The sequence below is a fragment of the Manis pentadactyla genome, chromosome 2 (assembly GCF_030020395.1).
Source record: "Manis pentadactyla isolate mManPen7 chromosome 2, mManPen7.hap1, whole genome shotgun sequence".
NCBI lineage: Eukaryota > Metazoa > Chordata > Mammalia > Pholidota > Manidae > Manis > Manis pentadactyla.
Genome location: NC_080020.1, coordinates 142,964,471 through 142,987,391, shown reverse-complemented (window position 1 = coordinate 142,987,391; position 22,921 = coordinate 142,964,471). Strand labels below are relative to the sequence as shown.

Here is a 22,921-nt window from a genome sequence, read left to right as displayed (position 1 = left end):
TTTCTCTCTCTGCATCAGCTTCTCTGCATTCCTGTTCTCTGTTTTATAGTCCATTAATGGTCTCTTGCATCTCGTCCATTCTGTTTTGAGGTCCTTCCAGAGCTTGTTTTATTTCTGAATTCTCCTTCCTTAGTTCTTGCATATTTCTCTGCAAGTCCATCAGCATGGTTATGACTTTTGTTTTGAATTCTTTTTCAGGAAGACTGGTTAAATCTATCTCCCCAGGTTCCTTCTCAGGGGAAGATGTAGCAGATGCCGAAGCTGTCTGGGTTAGACTTGTCTGGATCATATTTTTTTGCCTTTTCATGTTGACAGGTGCTATTGACTGTCGGCTGGGAGGGCCAAACTTTTCACTTGCTACTGGCCTTTCTTTACTGGGACAAGTGTGACCTCTAGTGGCTTGTGTTGGGTAATTGTGAGTAGGCTGGGTCTTTGTGTCTTGCCCAGCCGATATGGATGGATCTCCCTTTCTGTGGGCGGGGTTTGCCTTAGGCTGTTTCTCTGCTTTCGCAGCGCCCGGAAGGGTAATGGACCAGGGGGTTGTTTGGCTGTTTACCTCCGTGAGGGGTCTCAGAGCTGTTGCCCAGGGGATTCGTGCGCCCAGTTTTCCCTGTAATTTCCTGCCACTGGGCTGTGACCTATGCTGTTTCTGTCCAGCTGTTAAATCCCTGTCCCTTTAAGACTTTCAAAAAGCCTCCGCTTTTCTTTGTCACAGGGGCATCAGCTTCAGCACCTGCTCAGAGGTCTTGCTGCCCTATTTCATTAGTTACCAGCCCTCCACGCATGCACTGTGCCTGTGCTCTGGTGCGGGTGGCTGGGGCTGGGTGTTTAGCAGTCCTGGGCTCCCTCTCCCTCCCGCCGGGAGCTGGGGGGAGGTGTGCTCGGGTCCCGCTGGGCCGGGGCTTGTGTCTTACCCCTTTCACCAGGCGCTGGGTTCTCGCTGGTATAGTTGTATTCTGTCTGTTTTCCTGTGTCTTCTGGTCTCTCTTTTAGGATCAGTTGTATTTGTTGTATTTTCAAAAATATATGTGTTTTTGGGAGGAGATTCCCACTGTCCTACTCACGCCGCCATGTTGGCTCTGCCTCCTCTGCCAAAGGTTTGTTTTTTAATTTGAAATACCCGACTTAGTAGACATGAAGATTAGAAAAGGAAACTTAGTAGTGTATTTTATAAGAGAAAAAAAATTGGAAATATTGACTATACCAATATTTAGAAAGTTGACTATACCAATAGTTCTAACCAGATTCATTTTAGACTTAATTAAAATTAATTCGTACTTGTATTTGTCTTAATGTGATAGGAATTTCTTTTAAGAGACCAGAAATTAAAACCTACTCCAAAAATGGAAAAATAATTGTACATTTGAGTTAAGCAAATAAACAATGATGTGAACAGTTCCTAATACACACCATTTTAGGATTCAAATCCCACTGAAATAATTTTATTTTGCCTTTTGTCATGAAAGGATAAAAAAATTATTTTCAAGGGACTTCTCATTAACAAAGAGATGGCTATTTTCTTAAATTACAAATATTAATTTTTGGATACTGGTACATATGATTTCTAGTTAGTATAAATGGTCATTAGAGATGGACAATTATATTCTGCAAGAAATACATTAAAACTTTGAAGAACAGGCATCTAAAGTTGTTTGGCTTAAAGTTTTCAGAAACCATTTCATGATTATGAAATATAGACCAGTGTTTAGTTTAGGAAATTATTTCCAGTTTTCATCTTTACCTAAAGTTTCTTCTAAATGCTGTTTGTGCTTGGTAGAATAATGGCCCCCAAGGTGTTCATATTCTAATCCCTAGAACTTGTCAATATGTTATGTTACATGGCAAAAGTGCACTAAGGTTGTTAATCATTTTACCTTCATAAAGAGATTAATCAGGATTATTTGGATGGCTCAGTAATTGCTTTAACTTTTTAAACCAGACAAAAGAAGCAGAATAGTAAGTCAGAGACTGAACCCATCCTTTCTAGATTTGAAAACTGAGGAAGAGGGCCATGCATCAAGGAATGTAGGTCACTTTTAAAAGTTAGGAATTACCCTCAGCTTATAGCCTGGAAAGAATTGGGGATCTCGGTCCTCAAACCATAAGGAACTAAATTCTGCTGGCAACCTGAATGAGCAAAAAGGTGGATCCTCCTCAGCCTCCAGAAAGGAGTACAGCTCTGCTGACACCTTGATTTTAGCCGAGACTTACATCAGAATTCTGACCTACAGAACTGTAAGATCATAAATATGAAAAGACATATGGCTCAATCAAAGGGATAAAAAATAAAGCTTCAGAAACAGAATGTAAAGAAATGCACATCTCTGAACTTCCAGATAAAGAATTTTAAAACTCTCTTAAAGCTCCTCAGTGAGCTAAAATAGAATATAAATAATAAGTAAGCAAAATGAGGAAAATGATGTATGAGCAAATTAAAAATGGCAACAAAAATACAGAAATTTTAAGAACCAAACAAATTCTGGAGCTGAAGAATGCAATAATTGAACTGAAATATTCATTAGGCTCAAGACATTTGATTGGCAGAAGAAAGAATTGGCAAACATGAAGACAGGCTATTTGAAGTCCTAAGTCAGAGGAGAAAAAAGAAGAAAGACCTGCTTCTCCTGTGTTTGTTTACTCCTGTAGTGAAGAACTTTTTTGCACAAGGCTCTGGGCATTACCAAGCCAGAAACCTAGGAGTCCTTTTAAGCTCTCTTTTTTCCTCAGCCTGCTCATCCTTGGGCTGGACAACCTGGTCAGATCTCATTTCTAAACAACTCATCTGTTTAGCCTCTTCTCTCTCCCAGCTGCTACTGCCTTAGTTCAGGCCATCACTCATTCTCACCCATGCTTTTCTTTTTCTCCTGGTGGTGAATTTCTAAAACAAATGTAGGGAGAATCAACTCCAATAATGAACTCATGGCCAACACCCTGTTGCTCTTTTTATTTATTTATTTATTTTATTTGTTTTATTTTTTTGAAGAACATTATGTTTTTTAGGCTCTCCCCTACCCCAAGTCCCACCCATAAACCCCATTACAGTCACTGTCCATCAGCATAGTAAGATGTTGTAGAATCACTAGTCGTCTCTGGGTTGCAAAGCCCTCCCCTTTCCCCCACCCCGACATTATACATGCTAATCCTAATACCCCCTTTTTTTTCCCCACCCTTATCCCTCCCTACCCTCCCATTCTCCCCAGTCTCTTTCCCTTTGGTAACTGTTAGTCCATTCTTGGATTCTGTGATTCTGCTGCTGTTTTGTTCCTTCAGTTTTTCTTTTGTTCTTATACTCCACAGATGAGTGAAATCATTTGGTATTTGTCTTTCTCCGCTTGGCTTATTTCACTGAGCATAATACTCTCTAGCTCCATCCATGTTGTTGCAAATGGTAGGATTTGTTTTCTTCTTATGGCTGAGTAATATTCCATTGTGTATATGTACCACATCTTCTTTATCCATTCATCTACTGATGGACACTTAGGTTACTTCCATTTCTTGTCTATTGTAAATAGTGCTGCGATAAACATAGGGGTACATCTGTCTTTTTCAAACTGGAGTGCTGCATTCTTAGGGTAAATTCCTAGAAGTGGAATTCCTGGGTCAAATGGTAAGTCTATTTTGAGCATTTTGAGGAGCCTCCATACTGTTTTCCACAATGGTTGAACTAATTTACATTCCCACCAGCAGTGTAGGAGGGTTCCCCTTTGTCCACACCCTCGCCAACATTTATTGTTGTTTGTCTTTTGGATGGTGGCGATCCTTACTGGTGTGAGGTGATATCTCACTGTGGTTTTACTTTGCATTTCTCTGATAACTAGCGATGTGGAGCATCTTTTCATGTGTCTGTTGGCCATCTGAATTTCTTCTTTGGAAAACTGTCTGTTCAGCTACTCTGCCGACCTTTTAATTGGATTATTTGCTTTTTGTTTGTTGAGGAGCGTGAGCTCTTTGTCTATTTTGGATGTCAAGCCTTTATCGGATCTGTCATTTACGAAAATATTCTCCCATACTGTAGGGTACCTTTTTGTTCTGTTGATGGTGTCCTTTGCTGTACAGAAGCTTTTCAGCTTTATATAGTCGCACTTGTTAATTTTTGCTTTTATTTTCCTTGCCTGGGGAGATATGTTCATGAAGAAGTTGCTAATGTCCACATCCAAGAGATTTTTGCCTCTGTTTTTTTCTAAGAGTTTTATGGTTTCATGACTTACATTTAGGTCTTTGATCCATTTTGAATTTGCTTTTGTGTATGGGGTTAGACAGTGATCCAGTTTCATTCTCTTACATGTAGCTGTCCAGTTTTGCCAGTACCATCTGTTGAAGAGACTGTCATTTCCCCATTGTATGTCCATGGCTCCTTTATCGAGTATTAATTGACCATATATGTTTGGGTTAATGTCTGGAGTCTTTAATCTGTTCCACTGGTCTGTGGCTCTGTTCTTGTGCCAGTACCAAATTGTATTGAATACTACGGCTTTGTAGTAGAGCTTGAAGTTGGGGAGTGAGATCCCCGCCACTTTATTCTTTCTTAGGATTGCTTTGGCTATTCGGGGTCTTTGGTGTTTCCATATGAATTTTTGAACTATTTGTTCCAGTTCGTTGAAGAATGTTGTTGGTAATTTGATAGGGATTGCATCAAATCTGTATATTGCTTTAGGCAGGATGGCCATTTTGACAATATTAATTATTCCTAGCCAGGAGCATGTGATGAGTTTCCATTTGTTAGTGTCCTCTTTAATTTCTCTTAAGAGTGTCTTATAGTTTTCAGGGTATAGGTCTTTCACTTCTTTGGTTAGGTTTATTCCTAATTATTTTATTCTTGTTGATGCAATTGTGAATGGAATTGTTTTCCTGATTTCTCTTTCTATTGGCTCATTGTTAGTGTATAGGAAGGCCACAGATTTCTGTGTGTTAATTTTGTATTCTGCAACTTTGCTGTATTCCAATATCAGTTCTAGTAGTTTTGGAGTGGAATCTTTAGGGTTTTTAATGTACAATATCATGTCATCTGCAAATAGTGACAGTTTAACTTCTTCTATACCAATCTGGATTCCTTGTATTTCTTTGTTTTGTCTAATTGCCGTGGCTAGGACCTCCAGTACTATGTTGAATAACAGTGGGGAGAGTGGGCGTCCCTGTCTTGTTCCCAATCGCAGAGGAAAAGTTTTCAGCTTCTCGCCGTTCAGTATGATGTTGGCTGTGGGTTTATCATATATGGACTTTATTATGTTGAGGCACTTGCCCTCTATACGCATTTTGTTGAAAGTTTTTATCATGAATGGATGTTGAATTTTGTCAAATGCTTTTTCAGCATCTATGGAGATGATCATGTGGTTTTTGTCTTTCTTTTTGTTGATGTGGTGGATGATGTTGATGGATTTTCGAATGTTGTACCATCCTTGCATCCTTGGGATGAATCCCAGTTGGTCGTGGTATATGATCCTTTTGATATATTTTTGAATTCGGTTTGCTAATATTTTATTGACTATTTGTGCATCTACGTTCATCAGGGATATTGGTTTGTAATTTTCTTTTTTGGTGGGGTCTTTGGCTGGTTTTGGTATTAGGGTGATGTTGGCTTCATAGAATGAGTTTGGGAGTATTCCCTCCTCTTCTATTTTTTGGAAAACTTTAAGGTGAATGGGTATTTTATCTTCTCTGTATGTCTGATAAAATTCCGAGGTAAATCCATCTGGCCCAGGTTTTTTTTCTTGGGTAGTTTTTTGATTACCGCTTCAATTTCTTTGCTGGTAATTGGTTTGTTTAGATTTTGTGTTTCTTCCTTGGTTAGTCTTGGAAGGTTGTATTTTTCTAGGAAGTTGTCCATTTCTCCTAGGTTTCCCAGCTTGGTAGCATATAGGTTTTCCTAGTAGTCTCTAATAATTCTTTGTATTTCTATTGGGTCCATCGTGATGTTTCCTTTCTCATTTCTGATTCTGTTGATGTGTGTTGATTCTCTTTTTCTCTTAATACGTCTGGCTAGAGGCTTATCTATTTTGTTTATTTTCTCAAAGAACCAGCTCTTGGTTTCATTGATTTTTTCTATTGTTTTATTCTTCTCAATTTTGTTTATTTCTTCTCTGATCTTTATTATGTCCCTCCTTCTGCTGACTTTAGGCCTCATTTGTTCTACTTTTTCCAGTTTCGATAACTGTGATGTTTGACTATTCATTTGGGTTTGTTCCTTCTTTAAATATTTAAAGCCTGGATTGCTATATACTTTCCTCTTAAGACTGTTTTCGCTGTGTCCCACAGAATTTGGGGCTTTGTGTTGTTGTTGTCATTTATTTCCATATATTGCTGGATCTCCATTTTAATTTGGTCATTGATCCATTGACTATTTAGGAGCGTGTAGTTAAGCCTCCATGTGTTTGTGAGCCTTTTTGCTTTCTTGGTACAATTTATTTCTAGTTTTATACCTTTGTGGTCTGAAAAGTTGGTTGGTAGAATTTCAGTCTTTTTGAATTTACTGAGGCTCTTTTTGTGGCCTAGTATGTGGTCTAGTCTGGAAAATGTTCCATGTGCACTTGAGAAGAATGTGTATCCTGTTGCTTTTGGGTGTAGAGTTCTATAGATGTCTATTAGGTCCATCTGTTCTAGTGTGTTGTTCAGTGCCTCTGTGTCCTTACTTATTTTCTGTCTGGTGGATCTGTCCTTTGGAGTGAATGGTGTGTTGAAGTCTCCTAAAATGAATGCATTGCAGTCTATTTCCTCCTTTAGTTCTGTTAGTATTTGTTTCACATATGCTGGTGCTCCTGTGTTGGGTGCATATATATTTATAATGGTTATATCCTGTTGTTGGACTGAGCCCTTTATCATTATGTAATGTCCTTCTTTATCTCTTGTTACTTTCTTTGTTTTGAAGTCTATTTTGTCTGATACTAGTACTGCAACCCCTGCTTTTTTCTCCCTATTGTTTGCATGAAATATCTTTTTCCATCCCTTGACTTTTAGTCTGTGCATGTCTTTGGGTTTAAGTTGAGTCTCTTCTAAGCAGCATATAGATGGATCTTGTTTTTTATCCACTCAGTGACTCTATGTCTTTGGATTGGTGCATTCAGTCCATTTACATTTAGGGTGATTATCGATAGGTATGAACTTATTGCCATTTCAGGCTTTCGATTCGTGGTCACCAAAGGTTCCAGGTTACTTTCCTTACTATCTAAGAGTCTAACTTAACTCACTTAGTATGCTGTTACAAGCACAATCTAAAGGTTCTTTTCTATTTCTCCTCCTTTTTCTTCCTCCTTCATTCTTTATATATTAGGTATCAGATTCTATACTTTTTCTCTATCCCTTGATTGGCTTTGGGGATAGCCAGTTTAATTTTGCATTTGCCTCGCAATCAGCTGCTCCACCCTCCCTACCATGATTTTACTACCTCTGGTGACAGCTATCCATCCCTAGGAATGCTTCCATCTATAGCAGTCCCTCCAAAGTAGACTGCAGAGATGGTTTGTGGGAGGTAAACTCTCTCAGCTTTTGCTTATCTGGAAATTGTTTAATCCCTCCTTCAAATTTAAATGATAATCTCGCCAGATAAAGTAAACTTGGTTCCAGGCCCTTCTGTTTCATGGCATTAAATACATCATGCCACTCCCTTCTGGCCTGTAAGGTTTCTTCTGAGAAGTCTGTTGTTAGTCTGATGGGCTTTCCTTTGTATGTTATCTTATTTCTCTCTCTGGCTGCTTTTAATAGTCTGTCCTTACCCTTGAGCTTTCCAATTTTAATTACTATGTGTCTTGGTGTTGTCTTCCTTGGGTCCCTTGTGTAGGGGGATCTGTGGATCTCCAGAGAGACTATCTCCTTCCCCAGATTGGGGAAGTTTTCAGCAACTACGTCCTCAAAGACACTTGCTATCCCTTTTTCTCTCTTCTTCTTCTTCTGGTATCCCTATAATGCGAATATTGTTCCACTTGGATTGGTCACACAGTTCTCTCAGTATTCTTTCATTCTTAGAGATCCTTTTTTCTCTCTGTGCCTCAGCTTCTTTGTATTCCTCTTCTCTAGTTTCTATTTCATTTATTGTCTCCTCCACCATATCCAACCTGCTTTTAATACCCTCCATCGTGTTCTTTAATGATTGGATCTCTGACCTGATTTCATTCCTGAGTTCTTGGATGTCTTTCTGTACCTCCATTAGGATGTTGATTATTTTTATTTTGAACTCCCTTTCAGGAAGAGTTACGAGGTCCATGTCATTTAAATCTGTCTCGGGAGTTGTATTAAGAATTTTACTCTGGACAAGGTTCCTTTGGTGTTTCATGTTTGTATATGGCGCCCTCTAGTGTCCAGAAGCTCTATTCTGGAGCTGCTGAGCCCCTGAAGCAATGTCAGGGGTCACAGGGGAGCAGTACTGGGGGTAGGAAAGAGCTGTTCCCCGCCTCCTGGCTCCTGTGCCTGTCTCCACTGCCTGAGCCAGTGGGCCGGGCACGCAGGTATAAGTTTTTGTCCCAGAGCAGCCAGATATGGATCCCTGCTTTCCACAAGCAGCCGGAATCCCAGTCTCCCCAGTAACTCTGCCTGTATTAACTTTCCAACCCGGTAGTCATGCGAGTCTCATGAAAGCACCATGAAATGTAGGTTTGTGCTCCCAGAGCAGATCTCCGGAGCTAGGTATTCAGCAGTCCCAAGACTTCCACCCCCTCCCTGCTCCGTTTCTCTTCCTCCCGCTGGTGAGCTGGGGTTGGGGAGGGTCTCGGGTCCCGTGGAGCCACAGCTCTGGTACGTTACCCCATTTGCTGAGGTCTGCTCTTTTTTCCAGGTGTGTGCAGTCTAATGCGTCCTCTTTCCTGTTGCTCTCTCAGGATTAGTTGTGCCAATTAAATTTTCTAATTGTTTCCAGTTTTAGGAGGAAGCCTCTGTCTCTCCTCTCACGCCGCCATCTTTAATCCTTCCACCCTGTTGCTCTTTCACCTGACCTCTGCCTGTGCACTGCCTTTCCCTCCCATCACCTACCTGACCTTTCATTCTGCAGTGTAGTCTCCAGTCCATCCCCAACACTTCTGCCAGGGTGAACCTTGTAAACTATAGACCCCCTGCTTAAAACCATTTCCTGTCTCCCTCCTCTGAGAACGGCATTCATTCAGCCTTTTCAGCATGGCTATGGAATACCATGGGATTCCCCGTGTGCCTCACTCCAGCCTTCGTTCATGTTCTATCTCACTCACATCCCTGTATTTCAGACATACATAATGACTGAGGCAATGCATGTCTACTCCCTCTCCCACAAGGTGTCTATTACCTACTCATTCTTCAAAGCCTATTAAGAGTCACTCTAAAGGCTTTTCCTTCTATCTTCAGATGCAGTTTAAGACTACTGGTTCCCACATTGTGATCCCTAGATATCAGGCATCATTATTACTTGGGAACTGTTAGGAATATAAATTCTGTGCTTCTGTCTAGACCTACTAACTCAGAAACTCAGTGTGGGGCTAGCACTTGGCTTAACAAGCCCCTCCAGTGATTCTGATGCACAGTAAAGTTTGAGAACCACTAATCTATTGAAAGTGAGTTTATTTAGAAGATCTGGGTACTTTTAAATACTTGGGTTTCAGTTACTTCCTACCAAAATTTACCCTTTTTCTCCATAATTTTTTTATGCCATTCTAACTATGAGGACTTTCCTACAGTATTTCTATTCTTAGTGCAAACAGAGCTATAGAAGTCATTTTTTCTTTTCTTCTCTTTTGAATTTTTCAAAAGATTCAGCTTATTCTTTTGTTCTACTAATACGTATTAATAGCCCTTGTTCTTGGACGGTAGCAGAAGAGACATGCGAACTTTTTCTGAAGTCACTTTTTAAAATTTGCCCTTTAAGTTTTGAGGTCATTGGGTGATTTTTATATTAGACACCTTCTCTTTTTCTTTCTTATTGTGATGATTTGACATTGAGTTGTCAGAATTTTTATGTTAATCAACTAAGAATATTTTATGGCTTCATTCCCAACCTGTCTTTGGTCTCTATCAAACTATACCTGCAATCTTTTTAGAAAGTGGGCATCCTAAATTTTGGAATGCAGAATCCTGGCTTGAATGTATCCTAGTTGAAAGATTTACTTTGTTGGCAAGTTTCTGTCAGATGAAAAAAAAAATTTTATTATGGTAAAAAACACATAATGTAAAATTTACCATTTTAACCATTTTAAAGTGTGATTGAGTGACATTAAGTACATTCATACTGTTGTGTAACCATCACCACTACCCATCTCCAGAACTTTCTTATTTTACTAAACTGAAACTCTGTTCTGATTAAATGATAATTTCCTACTCCCCCCACTCCCCATCAGGTCCTGGTAGCCATCATTTTACTTTCTATTTCTGTGAATTTGACTGTTCTATAGGTACCATGTAAACATGGAAGCATACAATATTTGTTCCTTTATATCTGGCTTACTTCATTTGTAATGTCAAGGTCCATTCACATTGTTGTATGTGTCAGTTTCATTCCTTTTCAAAACCGAATAGTATTCCTTTGTATGTACATACTATTTTGTTTATCCCTTCATCCATTGATGAACATTTTGGGTTGTTTCCATCTTTTGGCTATTGTGAATAATCCTGCTATGAAAATTGGTGTTCATACATCTGAGTCTTCACTTTCAGTTTTTCAAGTATGTATCCAGAATTGGAACTACTGATTCATATGGTAACTGTGTTTAATTTTTTGAGGAACCACCATATCATTTTCCACAGTGGCTGCACCATTTTGTATTCCTACCACTGATACACAGGTTCCAATTTCTGACGTCTTGCCAACACTTGTTACCTTCTCTGGGTGTTTTTATAGTAGCTGCCCTCATGGGTGTAAGTGGTACATCATTGTGATATTTTGACTTGTATATCCTTAATGATTAGTGATGTTGATCATGTTAGATGCTTATGGGCCATTTGTATATCTTCTTTGGAGGAGTGTGTATTCAAATCCTTTGCTCATTTTTTAATGCAGTTGATTTTTTGTTACTGAATTGTAGGAGGATTTCTTTATAGATTACAGATACCAATCCCTTATCAGATATATGATTTGCAAGTATTTTCTCCCATTCTGCAAGTTGCTATTTCACTCTGTTTAAATTGTCCTTTGGTGTACAGAAGTTTTTAATTTTAATGAAGCCCAGTTCATCTATTTTTCTTTTGTTGTCTGTGCTTCTCATATCAAATAATTAATTGACAGATCCAGTTTTTTAAAGCTTTTCCTTCTGTGTTTTTTTTCCAAGAGATTTTTAGTTTTAGCTGTTATATTTAGGTATTTGATTCCTTTTGTGTGAACTTTTGTGTCTGGTATAAGATAAGGGTCTGACTTCATTTTTTGCAAATAGTATCCAGTTTACCCAGTATCATTTGTTGAAGAGACTGTCTTTTCCCCTATTTAGTGGTCTTGGCACCTTTGACAGACATCATTTGGCCATATATGTGATGGCTTATTTCTGGGTCCTCTATTCACTACAGTTTGTGTTAACCTTAAATGGACATTCTTTGCCCCAACATTTGGCAAATATTTGACTATGTGTTTTATGTTTCTAGGCTTTCCATGTTTTCATGGTTAACTTTCAGATATTTAATTTATCTATAATATATCTTGGTATAAGGAGTAGAGTAGATATCTACTTTAAATTTTTAAATGATAAACAAGTTTCTGCTTATGGAGTAACTGCTATTTTCCCCATTTATTTTATTTATTTATTTTTTTACATGTGAAATGTACTTATGAGGTGGGGTCTATTTTGTGGTCACTACTCTATTCCTGCCCTCCTCTCGGTGTTCTGATTAATTGTGACTTTATATAATTATATATGGGCAAGGGATGTCTCTCCTCTTGTCCAGAAATTTTTAGTTTCCAAAATACTGCATTTAACTTTTGGGTTTAGTTAGAATTATTTATAGTAAATCTTCTCTCTTTCTATGCAATTAGTTTTTCATGTTCTTAAATGAAGTTTATAGTTTTCCACTTGTATATTTTATGTTTCCCTTTTTATTTATTTTAGTTGATTTGGAATTTATTTTTTGGTGTTGCAAATGGGATCTTTTTTCTTTCTTTAAAAGTGGATATTAGTGGTATTTGGAAGATAATTTTGTTTTTTATATTTTTAGCAAATAGACTTTACTGAAATAATTAGTTCTAACAATTTTTAAAACAGCTTCCTTGTGTTTTCTAGTCACATTATTTAAATTAGTGAAAATACTGTTTTTCAGTGTTGAACATTTCGTTACTTTTCTCCTGTCTTTGAAAAGTTGATATAAAAATATTGACTTAATATTACTTAATCCTTCCAGAGAAAGGTAAATAATAGAAGTGGTAATAGATGGAATCCTGTCTTGGCCTGCCTTTGATAGCTTCACTTCTGTGTGTTTCATGATAAAATGTGATTGGCTTTTAGAAATCAGGTTTTCTCTTATACAGAAGTAGGCCCTATGTAATGGTTCTCCTTGTCCCTTTCTGTCTTTTTTCCTCCTTTGAACTAACCTGGAAGGTTCCCAGAGGCAGGGATATTACCTTATCCCCCTCCCTACGACCTGTTTTTCTTTATAGATATTAGGGACTCATTTCCTTTATCTTTTATATTAGGGACAAATTTCCTTTATAGATAATAGATAACTGTGAACTGATGTTTTACAGGAGATAACTTGAAATTTGTGTTTGTGTGTTTAATATTTTAAAATAGATTAGATCATACAGTTGTTCTCAGTTTAAAAATGCTTTGACATGTATTTTTTTATGTGAACCTCATAGCAATTTCTGTGAGATAATCAGAGCGGCTCTTATGCCAGCTTTATAAACAGCATTAAGAGAGCTTTATGATTTTGTTACTTATGATGATCAGATGAATGAGGATGAACCAGCAAAAGATACTGAGTGAGCAGAGAATGAGGGAAAACTAGAAGAAATTGGTCAGGGAAAAGGGTGCAGAGGAAGAGGGAGTGGTCAGTGTTACCCATTTGAAATCTTGTAGCAAAAGGACATACTTTTGAATGTTCATAAACATCTTTAAAAAAATTTCTATGTACAAAGAGGAAACTAAGTATCACCCCAATATACTAGAAATCACCCCAAAAAACTAAAATCTTGGTAATATTTTTTAAAAGCATCCTTTTATAAATCTTTTTCAATATAAATTCATATAGATATATATTTTTATAAATGGGAACCTATTACACTGCTTTTATCACCCAAGAGTGTGCCATAGCAATAAATACAGATTCCATTATCATTTTTTCTTTTTTTTTTTTCATGATCTAATCTCTTTATTTGAGGCAAAAACAGAGCCATTTCCCTGAATCCAAAGGTGACACAATGGAAATGATAATCTTGTCTAAAGACACCTGGGGACCAGACCGATCTGCATCCTTGCGATTCTCCAATCCTGTTTTCCTCCTTCACTATGAACTTTCTGTCCTAATCAGTAATTAGTACTGGCAGCCTCAGATTTGCTCTTCTGTTTTCATAATTCATTTACTTTTTTTTTCTAGTATCAATCTACAATTACATGAGGAACATTATGTTTACTAGACTCCCCCCATCACCAAGTCCCCCCCACAAACCCCATTACAGTCACTGTCCATCAGCATAGTAAGATGCTGTAGAATCACTACTTGTCTTCTCTGTGTTGCACATCCCTCCCCGTGCCCCCCCACATTATACATGCTAATCGTTATGCCCCCCTTTCTTCCTCCGCACCTTATCCCTCCCTCCCCAGTCCCTTTCCCTTTGGTAACTGTTAGTCCATTCTTGAGTTCTGTGTTTCTGCTGCTGTTTTGTTCCTTCAGTTTTTTCTTTGATTTATACTCCACATATGAGTGAAATCATTTGGTATTTGTCTTTCTCTGCCTGGCTTATTTCACTGAGCATAATACCCTGTAGCTCCATCCATGTTGTTGCAAATGGTAGGATTTGTTTTCTTCTTATGGCTGAATAATATTCCATTGTGTATATGTACCACATCTTCTTTATCCATTCATCTACTGATGGACACTTAGGTTTCTTCCATTTCTTGGCTATTGTAAATAGTGCTGCGATAAACATAGGGGTGCGTCTGTCTTTTTCAAACTGGAGTGCTGCATTCTTAGGGTAAATTCCTAGAAGTGGAATTCCTGGGTCAAATGGTATTTCTATTTTGAGCTTTTTTGAGGAACCTCCATACTGCTTTCCACAATGATTAAACTAATTTATATTCCCATCAGCAGTGTAAGAGGGTTCTCCTTTCTTCACATCCTCGCCGACATTTATTGTCTTTTGGATGGTGGCGATCCTTACTGGTGTGAGGTGATATCTCATTGTGGTTTTAATTTGCATTTCTCTGATAATTAGCAATGTGGAGCATCTTTTCATATGTCTGTTGGCCATCTGAATTTCTTCTTTGGAGAAGTGTCTGTTCAGCTCTACCCATTTTTTAATTGGATTATTTGCTTTTTGTTTGTTGAGGTGCATGAGCTCTTTATATATTTTGGATGTCAATCCTTTATCAGATCTGTCATTTATGAATATATTCTCCCATACTATAGGCTGCCTTTTTGTTCTATTTGTGGTATCCTTTGCTGTACAGAAGCTTTTCAGCTTGATATAGTCCCACTTGGTCATTTTGACTTTTGTTTCCCTTGCCTGGGGAGATATGTTCATGAAGAAGTCGCTCATGTTTATGTCCAAAAGATTTTTGCCTATGTTTTTTTCTAAGAGTTTTATGGTTTCATGACTTACATTCAGGTCTTGGATCCATTTCGAATTTACTTTTGTGTATGGGGTTAGACAGTGATCCAGTTTCATTCTCTTACATGTAGCTGTCCAGGTTTGCCAACACCATCTGTTGAAGAGGCTTTCATTTCCCCATTGTATGTCCATGGCTCCTTTATCGTATATTAATTGACCATATATGTTTGGGTTAATGTCTGGAGACTCTATTCTGTTCCACTAGTCTGTGGGTCTGTTCTTGTGCCAGTACCAAATTGTCTTGATTACTGTGGCTTTGTAGTACAGCTTGAAGTTGGGGAGTGAGATCCCTCCCACTTTATTCTTCCTTCTCAGGATTGCTTTGGCTCTTCGGGGTCTTTTGTGGTTCCATATGAATTTTAGAACTATTTATTCTCCATTACCATTTTTAGTGGTTGTATATGTACCACAAATTTATTTAACCAGATTCAGAAAATGTGTTTGTGTAGGTTAATCTCCTTAAATCTTACTACATGTTCTATTTCTGGATCAAAGAGAATACATTCTTAAAATTTCAAATACATGTTTCCATATTGTATAGTGTGTGGTTTTAAAGTGAAGATTTTTTTGTTAGATAATTTTGTTTTTTCTTTTGTAGAAAGGTGTTTTTTGGAAAGTTGTGTTAATTGATTTCAGACACCTAAAAATACTGTGCATTTATATTTTCCATCATTTTATCTTCAGCTTTTGCCTGCAATGACAGAGCAACTACAGTGGATGCCATTTGTCAATGCCAAACTTCATGTGCCTTTCTTAAAATTTATATATTGGTCTCTAAGGCAACTAGATGCTGGAACACAGGTAACTGACTAACAGGAGTCTCTCTTCAAGTAATACTGTGTGTAGTAGTATTTCTCTTAATCTTGTTCTTCCACAAATTTTTTTTTGCATGTGTTCTGTTTATAATTCAGGACTTCTTGCCTCCCTGCTTTGTTCCCTGCTTTTTCTTCATATGCAACTTCTGCCTAGATTTGGTTCAACATGTAACGTTATTATTTGAGTTTCAGAATTTTATAAATAAGGAGTTTTGCTGTGTTAAGTTATTGTTAAAACCAACTGTCCTTTCTCCACCACCATTTAATTTGTAATTTTTTATATTTTATTGAGGTAATAGAAATTAAGAGTTTTTTTTACGTTTATGCCAATAAATACACATTAGCTACCTGGACCAATGATTGTTAGGATGACCAAATCACAGAAGAAAAAGTACTTACAAAATGAGTGGCATGTGTTTCCTGCTCATGTAAGGTTATTTAATTCAAATTATGACATGCATAGGTAATCATTTGCACTATAAAATGTGTTAGGTATGTAACATTTTATTTCCCCAGCTAGGCATCCACTGGGGATCTTGGAACATATCTCTGCACAGATAAAGGGTGATTATTGAAACAAAATATTCCAGATTTTTTCCTTCTGTCCCTTACTTCTTTGTATCATTGCTGTCATTCATTCCACTTGCATGTAAACATACATAAGCATGCATTGTATATATGTTCATACACACATATGTAACCAAATACCTTTTTGCTATTATTTTTAACAAACTGTATCTGTTAAATCAGTTAAGAAAAAGAAAAATAAAAGTTCTTATTTTATCTGCACTTATTCCTTCTCTAATTCTCTTTGTTTATGTACATCCAAGTTTCCTTTTCCTTCTCTATAAACTTAACATTTCTTGCAAGGTATGTCTGCTGGAAACAAATTACTTTATTTTTTTTGGTCTGAGAAAATCTTTATTTCTCCCTCATTTTTGATGGATAATTTTGCAGTGTGTATAGTTCTAGGTTGGTGGGATTTTTTTTTCTCTCAACACTTTAAATATCTCACTCCACTCTCATCATGCTGATGTCGTTTTTGAGAAGTTGAATGTAATTCTTATCTTTGCTTCTCTAAGGTAAGCTGTTTTATCCTCTGGCTCAAGACTTTTTTATTTATCTTTTATCTTCTATAGTTTGAATATAATATGATTCAGTGTAGTTTTTGGGTGGGTATTACCCTGCCTGGAGTCCTCTGAGTTTCCTGGTTCTATGCTTTAGTGTCTGACCTTAATTTGGGGGAAATTCTCAATCATTATTGTTTCCTGTTCCTTTCTCTTGTTCTGGTGTTTCCATTTCCCATATGTTAAACTTTAAGAAAAAAAATAGAGGAGAAAAATCTTCATAATCTAAAGTTAGGCAACAAATACTTAAATTTGACACCAAAAGTATTCCAGGAGGAGGGGCGGAAGATGGCGACGTGAGTAGAGCAGCGGAAATCTCCTCCCAAAACCACATATATCTATGAAAATATAACAAAGGCAACCCTTCCTAGAATAAAGACCAGAGGACACAGGACAATATCCAGACCACATCCACACCTGAGAAAACCCAGCGCCTCATGAAGGGGGTAAGATACAAGCCCCGGCCTGGCAGGAGCCGAGCGCCCATCCCCCCAGCTCCCGGCGGGAGAAGAATAGGCAGAGTGGGACGGACACGGAGCACAGGACTGCCGAACACCCAGCCCCAGCCATCCGGGCCAGAGTGCAGACACAGTACGTGCCCAGGGGGCCCTGGATGCTAGGGAAACAGGGCAGCAAGAACAGTGACCAGGCACCGGAGGCCGGGTGCCGGAGGACATAAGAAAAGCGCACGACCATTTTTTTTTTTGCTGTTTTGTTTTGGTGAGCGCTTTTTGGAAGTCTTAAAGGGATAGGGCCCCCAATACTAGGGAATCAGGGCAGCAAGAACAGTGAGTGGGCACCGGTGGCCTGGCGCCAGAGGACACCGGAAAAACGCGCGACCATTTTTTTTTTTTTTGCTGTTTTGTTCTGGCAAGCGCTTTTTGGAAATTTTAAAGGGATAGGGCCCCCAATAATAGGGAAACAGGGCAGCAAGACCGGTGAGCAGATGGCTGAGGCTGGCGCCGGAGAATAAAGAAAAACGAGCGGCCAGTTTTGTTTTTTTTTTTTTTTAATTAAAACAAAAAAAAATTTTTTTTTTCTTTTTTTTTTTTTTTTTTGTGGTCGTTGTTTTGTTTTGGCGGGTGCTTTTTGGAAGTCTTAAACGGGCAGGGTGGGACACTTAATCCAGAGGTAGGGAATCCGGGGATCTCTGGGCACCCTAACCCCTGGGCTGCAGGGAGCAGGGAGGCCCCTTACGGAGATAAATAGCCTCCAGGCCGCTCCTGCTCCAACGCGACTCCACCACTTTGGAGCAGAGGCCTGAACCAGGCCACACCCACAGCGACAGCGGAGATAAACTCCATAGCAGCCCGGCAGGAAGCAGAAACCCCGTCTGCGCGCAGCTGCCCAGCACTAGCCACAAGAGGTCACTGTTCTCCCAGGAGAGGAGGGCCACAAACCAACAAGAAGGGAAGTTCTTCCAGCCTTCACTCGTCCCAGCTCTGCAAACTATTCCTATCACCATGAAAAGGCAAAGCTGCAGGCAGACAAAGATCACAGAGACAACACCAGAGAAGGAGACAGACCTAACCAGTCTTCCTGAAAAAGAATTCAAAATAAGAATCATAAACATGCTGACAGAGATGCAGAGAAATACGCAAGAGAAATGGGATGAAGTCCGGACGGAGATCACAGATGCCAGAAAGGAGATCGCAGAAATGAAACAAACTCTGGAAGGGTTTATAAGCAGAATGGATAGAATGCAAGAGGCCATTGATGGAATTGAAATCAGAGAACAGGAACGCATAGAAGCTGACATAGAGAGAGACAAAAGGATCTCCAGGAATGAAACAATATTAAGAGAACTGTGTGACCAATCCAAAAGGAACAATATCCGTATTATAGGGGTCCCAGAAGAAGAAGAGAGAGGAAAAGAGATGGAAAGTATCTTAGAAGAAATAATTGCTGAAAACTTCCCCACACTGGGGGAGGAAGTAATCGAACAGACCACGGAAATACACAGAACCCCCAACAGAAAGGATCCAAGAAGGGCAACACCAAGACACATAATAATTAAAATGGCAAAGATCAAGGACAAGGAAAGAGTGTTAAAGGCAGCTAGAGAGAAAAAGGTCACCTATAAAGGGAAACCCATCAGGCTAACATCAGATTTCTCAACAGAAACCCTACAGGCCAGAAGAGAATGGCATGATATATTTAATACAATGAAACAGAAGGGCCTTGAACCAAGGATACTGTATCCAGCACGACGATCATTCAAATATGATGGTGGGATTAAACAATTCCCAGACAAACAAAAGCTGAGGGAATTTGCTTCCCACAAACCACCTCTACAGAACATCTTACAGGGACTGCTCTAGATGGGAGCACTCCTAGAAAGAGCACAGCAAAAAACACCCAACATATGAAGAATTGAGGAGGAAGAATAAGAAGGGAGAGAAGAAAAGAATCTCCAGACAGTGTATATAACAGCTCAATAAGCGAGCTAAGTTAGGCAGTAAGATACTAAAGAGGCTAACCTTGAACCTTTGGTAACCACTAATTTAAAGCCTGCAATGGCAATAAGTACATATCTTTCAAGAGTCACCCTAAATGTTAATGGGCTGAATGCACCAATCAAAAGACATAGAGTAATAGAATGGATAAAAAAGCAAGATCCTTCTATATGCTGCTTACAAGAAACTCACCTCAAACCCAAAGACATGTACAGACTAAAAGTCAAGGGATGGAAAAACATATTTCAAGCAAACAACAGCGAGAAGAAAGCAGGGGTTGCAGTACTAATATCAGACAAAATAGACTTGAAAACAAAGAAAGTAACAAGAGATAAAGAAGGACACTACATAGTGATGAAGGGCTTAGTCCAACAAGAGGATATAACCATTCTAAATATATATGCACCCAACACAGGAGCACCAGCATATGTGAAACAAATACTAACAGAACTAAAGGGGGAAATAGACTGCAATGCATTCATTCTAGGAGACTTCAACACACCACTCACCCCAAAGGATAGATCCACTGGGCAGAAAGTAAGTAAGGACACGGAAGCACTGAACAACACAGTAGAGCAGATGGACCTAATAGACATTTATAGAACTCTACATCCAAAAGCAACAGGATATACATTCTTCTCAAGTGCACATGGAACATTCTCCAGAAGAGACCACATACAGGCCACAAAAAGAGCCTCAGAAAATACCAAAAGATTGAAATCTTACCAACCAACTTTTCAGACCACAAAGGCATAAAACTAGAAATAAACTGTACAAATAAAGCAAAGAGGCTCACAAACACACGGAGGCTTAACAAAACGCTCCTAAATAATCAATGTATCAATGACCAAATCAAAATGGAGATCCAGCTATATATGGAAACAAATGACAACAAAAACACTAAGCCCCAACTTCTGTGGGACGCAGCAAAAGCAGTCTTAAGAGGAAAGTATATAGCAATCCAAGCATATTTTAAAAAGGGAGAACAATCCCAAATGAATGATCTAATGTCACAATTATCGAAATTATGGAAAAAGAAGAACAAATGAGGCCTAAGGTTAGCAGAAGGAGGGACATAATAAAGATCAGAGAAGAAATAAATAAAATTGAGAAGAATAAAACAATAGCAAAAATCAATGAAACCAAGAGCTGGTCCTTCGAGAAAATAAACAAAATAGATAAGCCTCTAGCCAGACTTATTAAGAAGAAAAGAGAGTCAACACAAATCAACAGTATCAGAAATGAGAAAGGAAAAATCACGACGGACCCCACAGAAATACAAAGAATTATTAGAGACTACTATGAAAACCTATATGCTACCAAGCTGGGAAACCTAGGAGAAATGGACAACTTCCTAGAAAAATACAACCTTCCATGATTGACCCAGAAAGAAACAGAAAATCTAAACAGACCAATTTCTAGCAATGAAATTGAAGCAGTAATCAAAAAACTACCAAAGAACAAAACCCCCGGGCCTGATGGATTTACCTCAGAATTTTATCAGACATACAGGGAAGGCATAACACCCATTCTCCTTAAAGTTTTCCAAAAATTAGAGGAGGAGGGGATACTCCCAAACTCATTCTATGAAGCTAACATCACCCTAATACCAAAACCAGGCAAAGACCCCACCAAAAAAGAAAACTACAGACGAATATCCCTGATGAATGTAGATGCAAAAATACTCAACAAAATATTAGCAAACCGAATTCAAAAATACATGAAAAGGAGCATACACCATGACAAAGTGGGATTCATCCCAGGGATGCAAGGATGGTACAACATTCGAAAGTCCATCAACATCATCCACCACATCAACAAAAAGAAAGACAAAAACCACATGATCATCTCCATAGATGCTGAAAAAGCATTTGACAAAGTTCAACATCCATTCATGATAAAAACTCTCAGCAAAATGGGAATAGAGGGCAAGTACCTCAACATAATAAAGGCCATCTATGATAAACCCACAGCCAACATTATATTGAACAGCGAGAAGCTGAAAGCATTTCCTCTGAGATCGGGAACTAGACAGGGATGCCCACTCTCTCCACTGTTATTTAACATAGTACTGGATGTCCTACCCACGGCAATCAGACAAAACAAAGAAATACAAGGAATCCAGATTGGTAAAGAAGAAGTTAAACTGTCACTATTTGCAGATGACATGATACTGTACATAAAAAACCCTAAAGACTCCACCCCAAAACTACTAGAACTGATATCGGAATACAGCAAAGTTGCCGGATACAAAATCAACACACAGAAATCTGTGGCTTTCCTATATACTAACAATGAACCAACAGAAAGAGAAATCAGGAAAACAACTCCATTCACAATTACATCAAAACAATTAAAATACCTAGGAATAAACCTAACCAAGGAAGTGAAAGACTTATACTCTGAAAACTACAAGTCACTCTTAAGAGAAATTAAAGGGGACACTAACAGATGGAAACTCATCCCATGCTCGTGGCTAGGAAGAATTAATATCGTCAAAATGGCCATCCTGCCCAAAGCAATATACAGATTTGATGCAATCCCTATGAAACTACCAGCAACATTCTTCAATGAACTGCAACAAATAATTCAAAAATTCATATGGAAACACCAAAGACCCCGAATAGCCAAAGCAATCCTGAGAAAGAAGAATAAACTAGGGGGGATCTCACTCCCCAACTTCAAGGTCTATTATAAAGCCATAGTAATCAAGACAATTTGGTACTGGCACAAGAGCAGAGCCACAGACCAATGGAACAGACTAGACAATCCAGACATTAACCCAGACATATATGGTCAATTAATATTTGACAAAGGAGCCATGGACATAAAATGGCGAAATGACAGTCTCTTCAACAGATGGTGCTGGCGAAACTGGACAGCTACACGTAGGAGAACGAAACTGGACCATTGTCTAACCCCATATACAAAAGTAAACTCAAAATGGATCAAAGACCTGAATGTAAGTCACGAAACCATTAAACTCTTGGAAAAACACATAGGCAAAAACCTCTTAGACATAAACATGAGTGACCTCTTTTTGAACATATCTCCCCGGGCAAGGAAAACAACAGCAATAATGAATAAGTGGGACTATATTAAGCTGATAAGCTTCTGTACAGCAAAAGACACCATCAATAGAACAAAAAGGAACCCTACAGTATGGGAGAATATATTTGAAAATGACACATCCGATAAAGGCTTGACGTCCAGAATATATAAAGTGCTCACATGCCTCAACAAACAAAAAACAAATAACCCAATTAAAAAATGGGCAATGGAACTGAACAGACGGTTCTCCAAAAAAGAAATACAGATGGCCAACAGACACATGAAAAGATGCTCCACATCGCTAATTATCAGAGAAATGCTAATTAAAACTACAATGAGGTGTCACCTCACACCAGTAAGGATGGCTGCCATCCAAAAGACAGAGAACAACGAATGTTGGTGAGGCTGTGGAGAAAGGGGAACTCTCCTACACTGCTGGTGGGAATGTAAGTTAGTTCAACCATTGTGGAAAGCAGTATGGAGGTACATCGAAATGCTCAAAACAGACCTACCATTTGACCCAGGAATTGCACTCCTAGGAATTTACCCTCAGAATGCAGCAATCAAGTATGAGAAAGATCAGTGCACCCCTTTGTTTATCGCAGCACTATTTACAATAGCCAAGAATTGGAAGCAACCTAAATGTCCATCGATAGATGAATGGATAAAGAAGATGTGGTACATATACACAATGGAATACTACTCAGCCATAAGAAAAGGGCAAATTCTACCATTTGCCAGCAACATGGATGGAGCTGGAGGGTATTATGCTCA

The 22,921-nt window shown here is 38.6% G+C and overlaps 1 protein-coding gene across 7 annotated transcripts in view; it reads left to right on the top strand.

Moving 5' to 3' along the window:
• Positions 1-22,921, top strand: part of CCDC138 (coiled-coil domain containing 138) — a 146,139-nt gene that overhangs the window by 60,535 nt on the left and 62,683 nt on the right. For all 7 annotated transcript variants that reach the window (XM_057496870.1, XM_057496869.1, XM_057496873.1 and 4 more), the window contains one exon: positions 15,383-15,499. In XM_057496870.1, the coding sequence (XP_057352853.1) occupies positions 15,383-15,499 (117 nt within the window). The remainder of the gene's footprint in view (positions 1-15,382; positions 15,500-22,921) is intronic.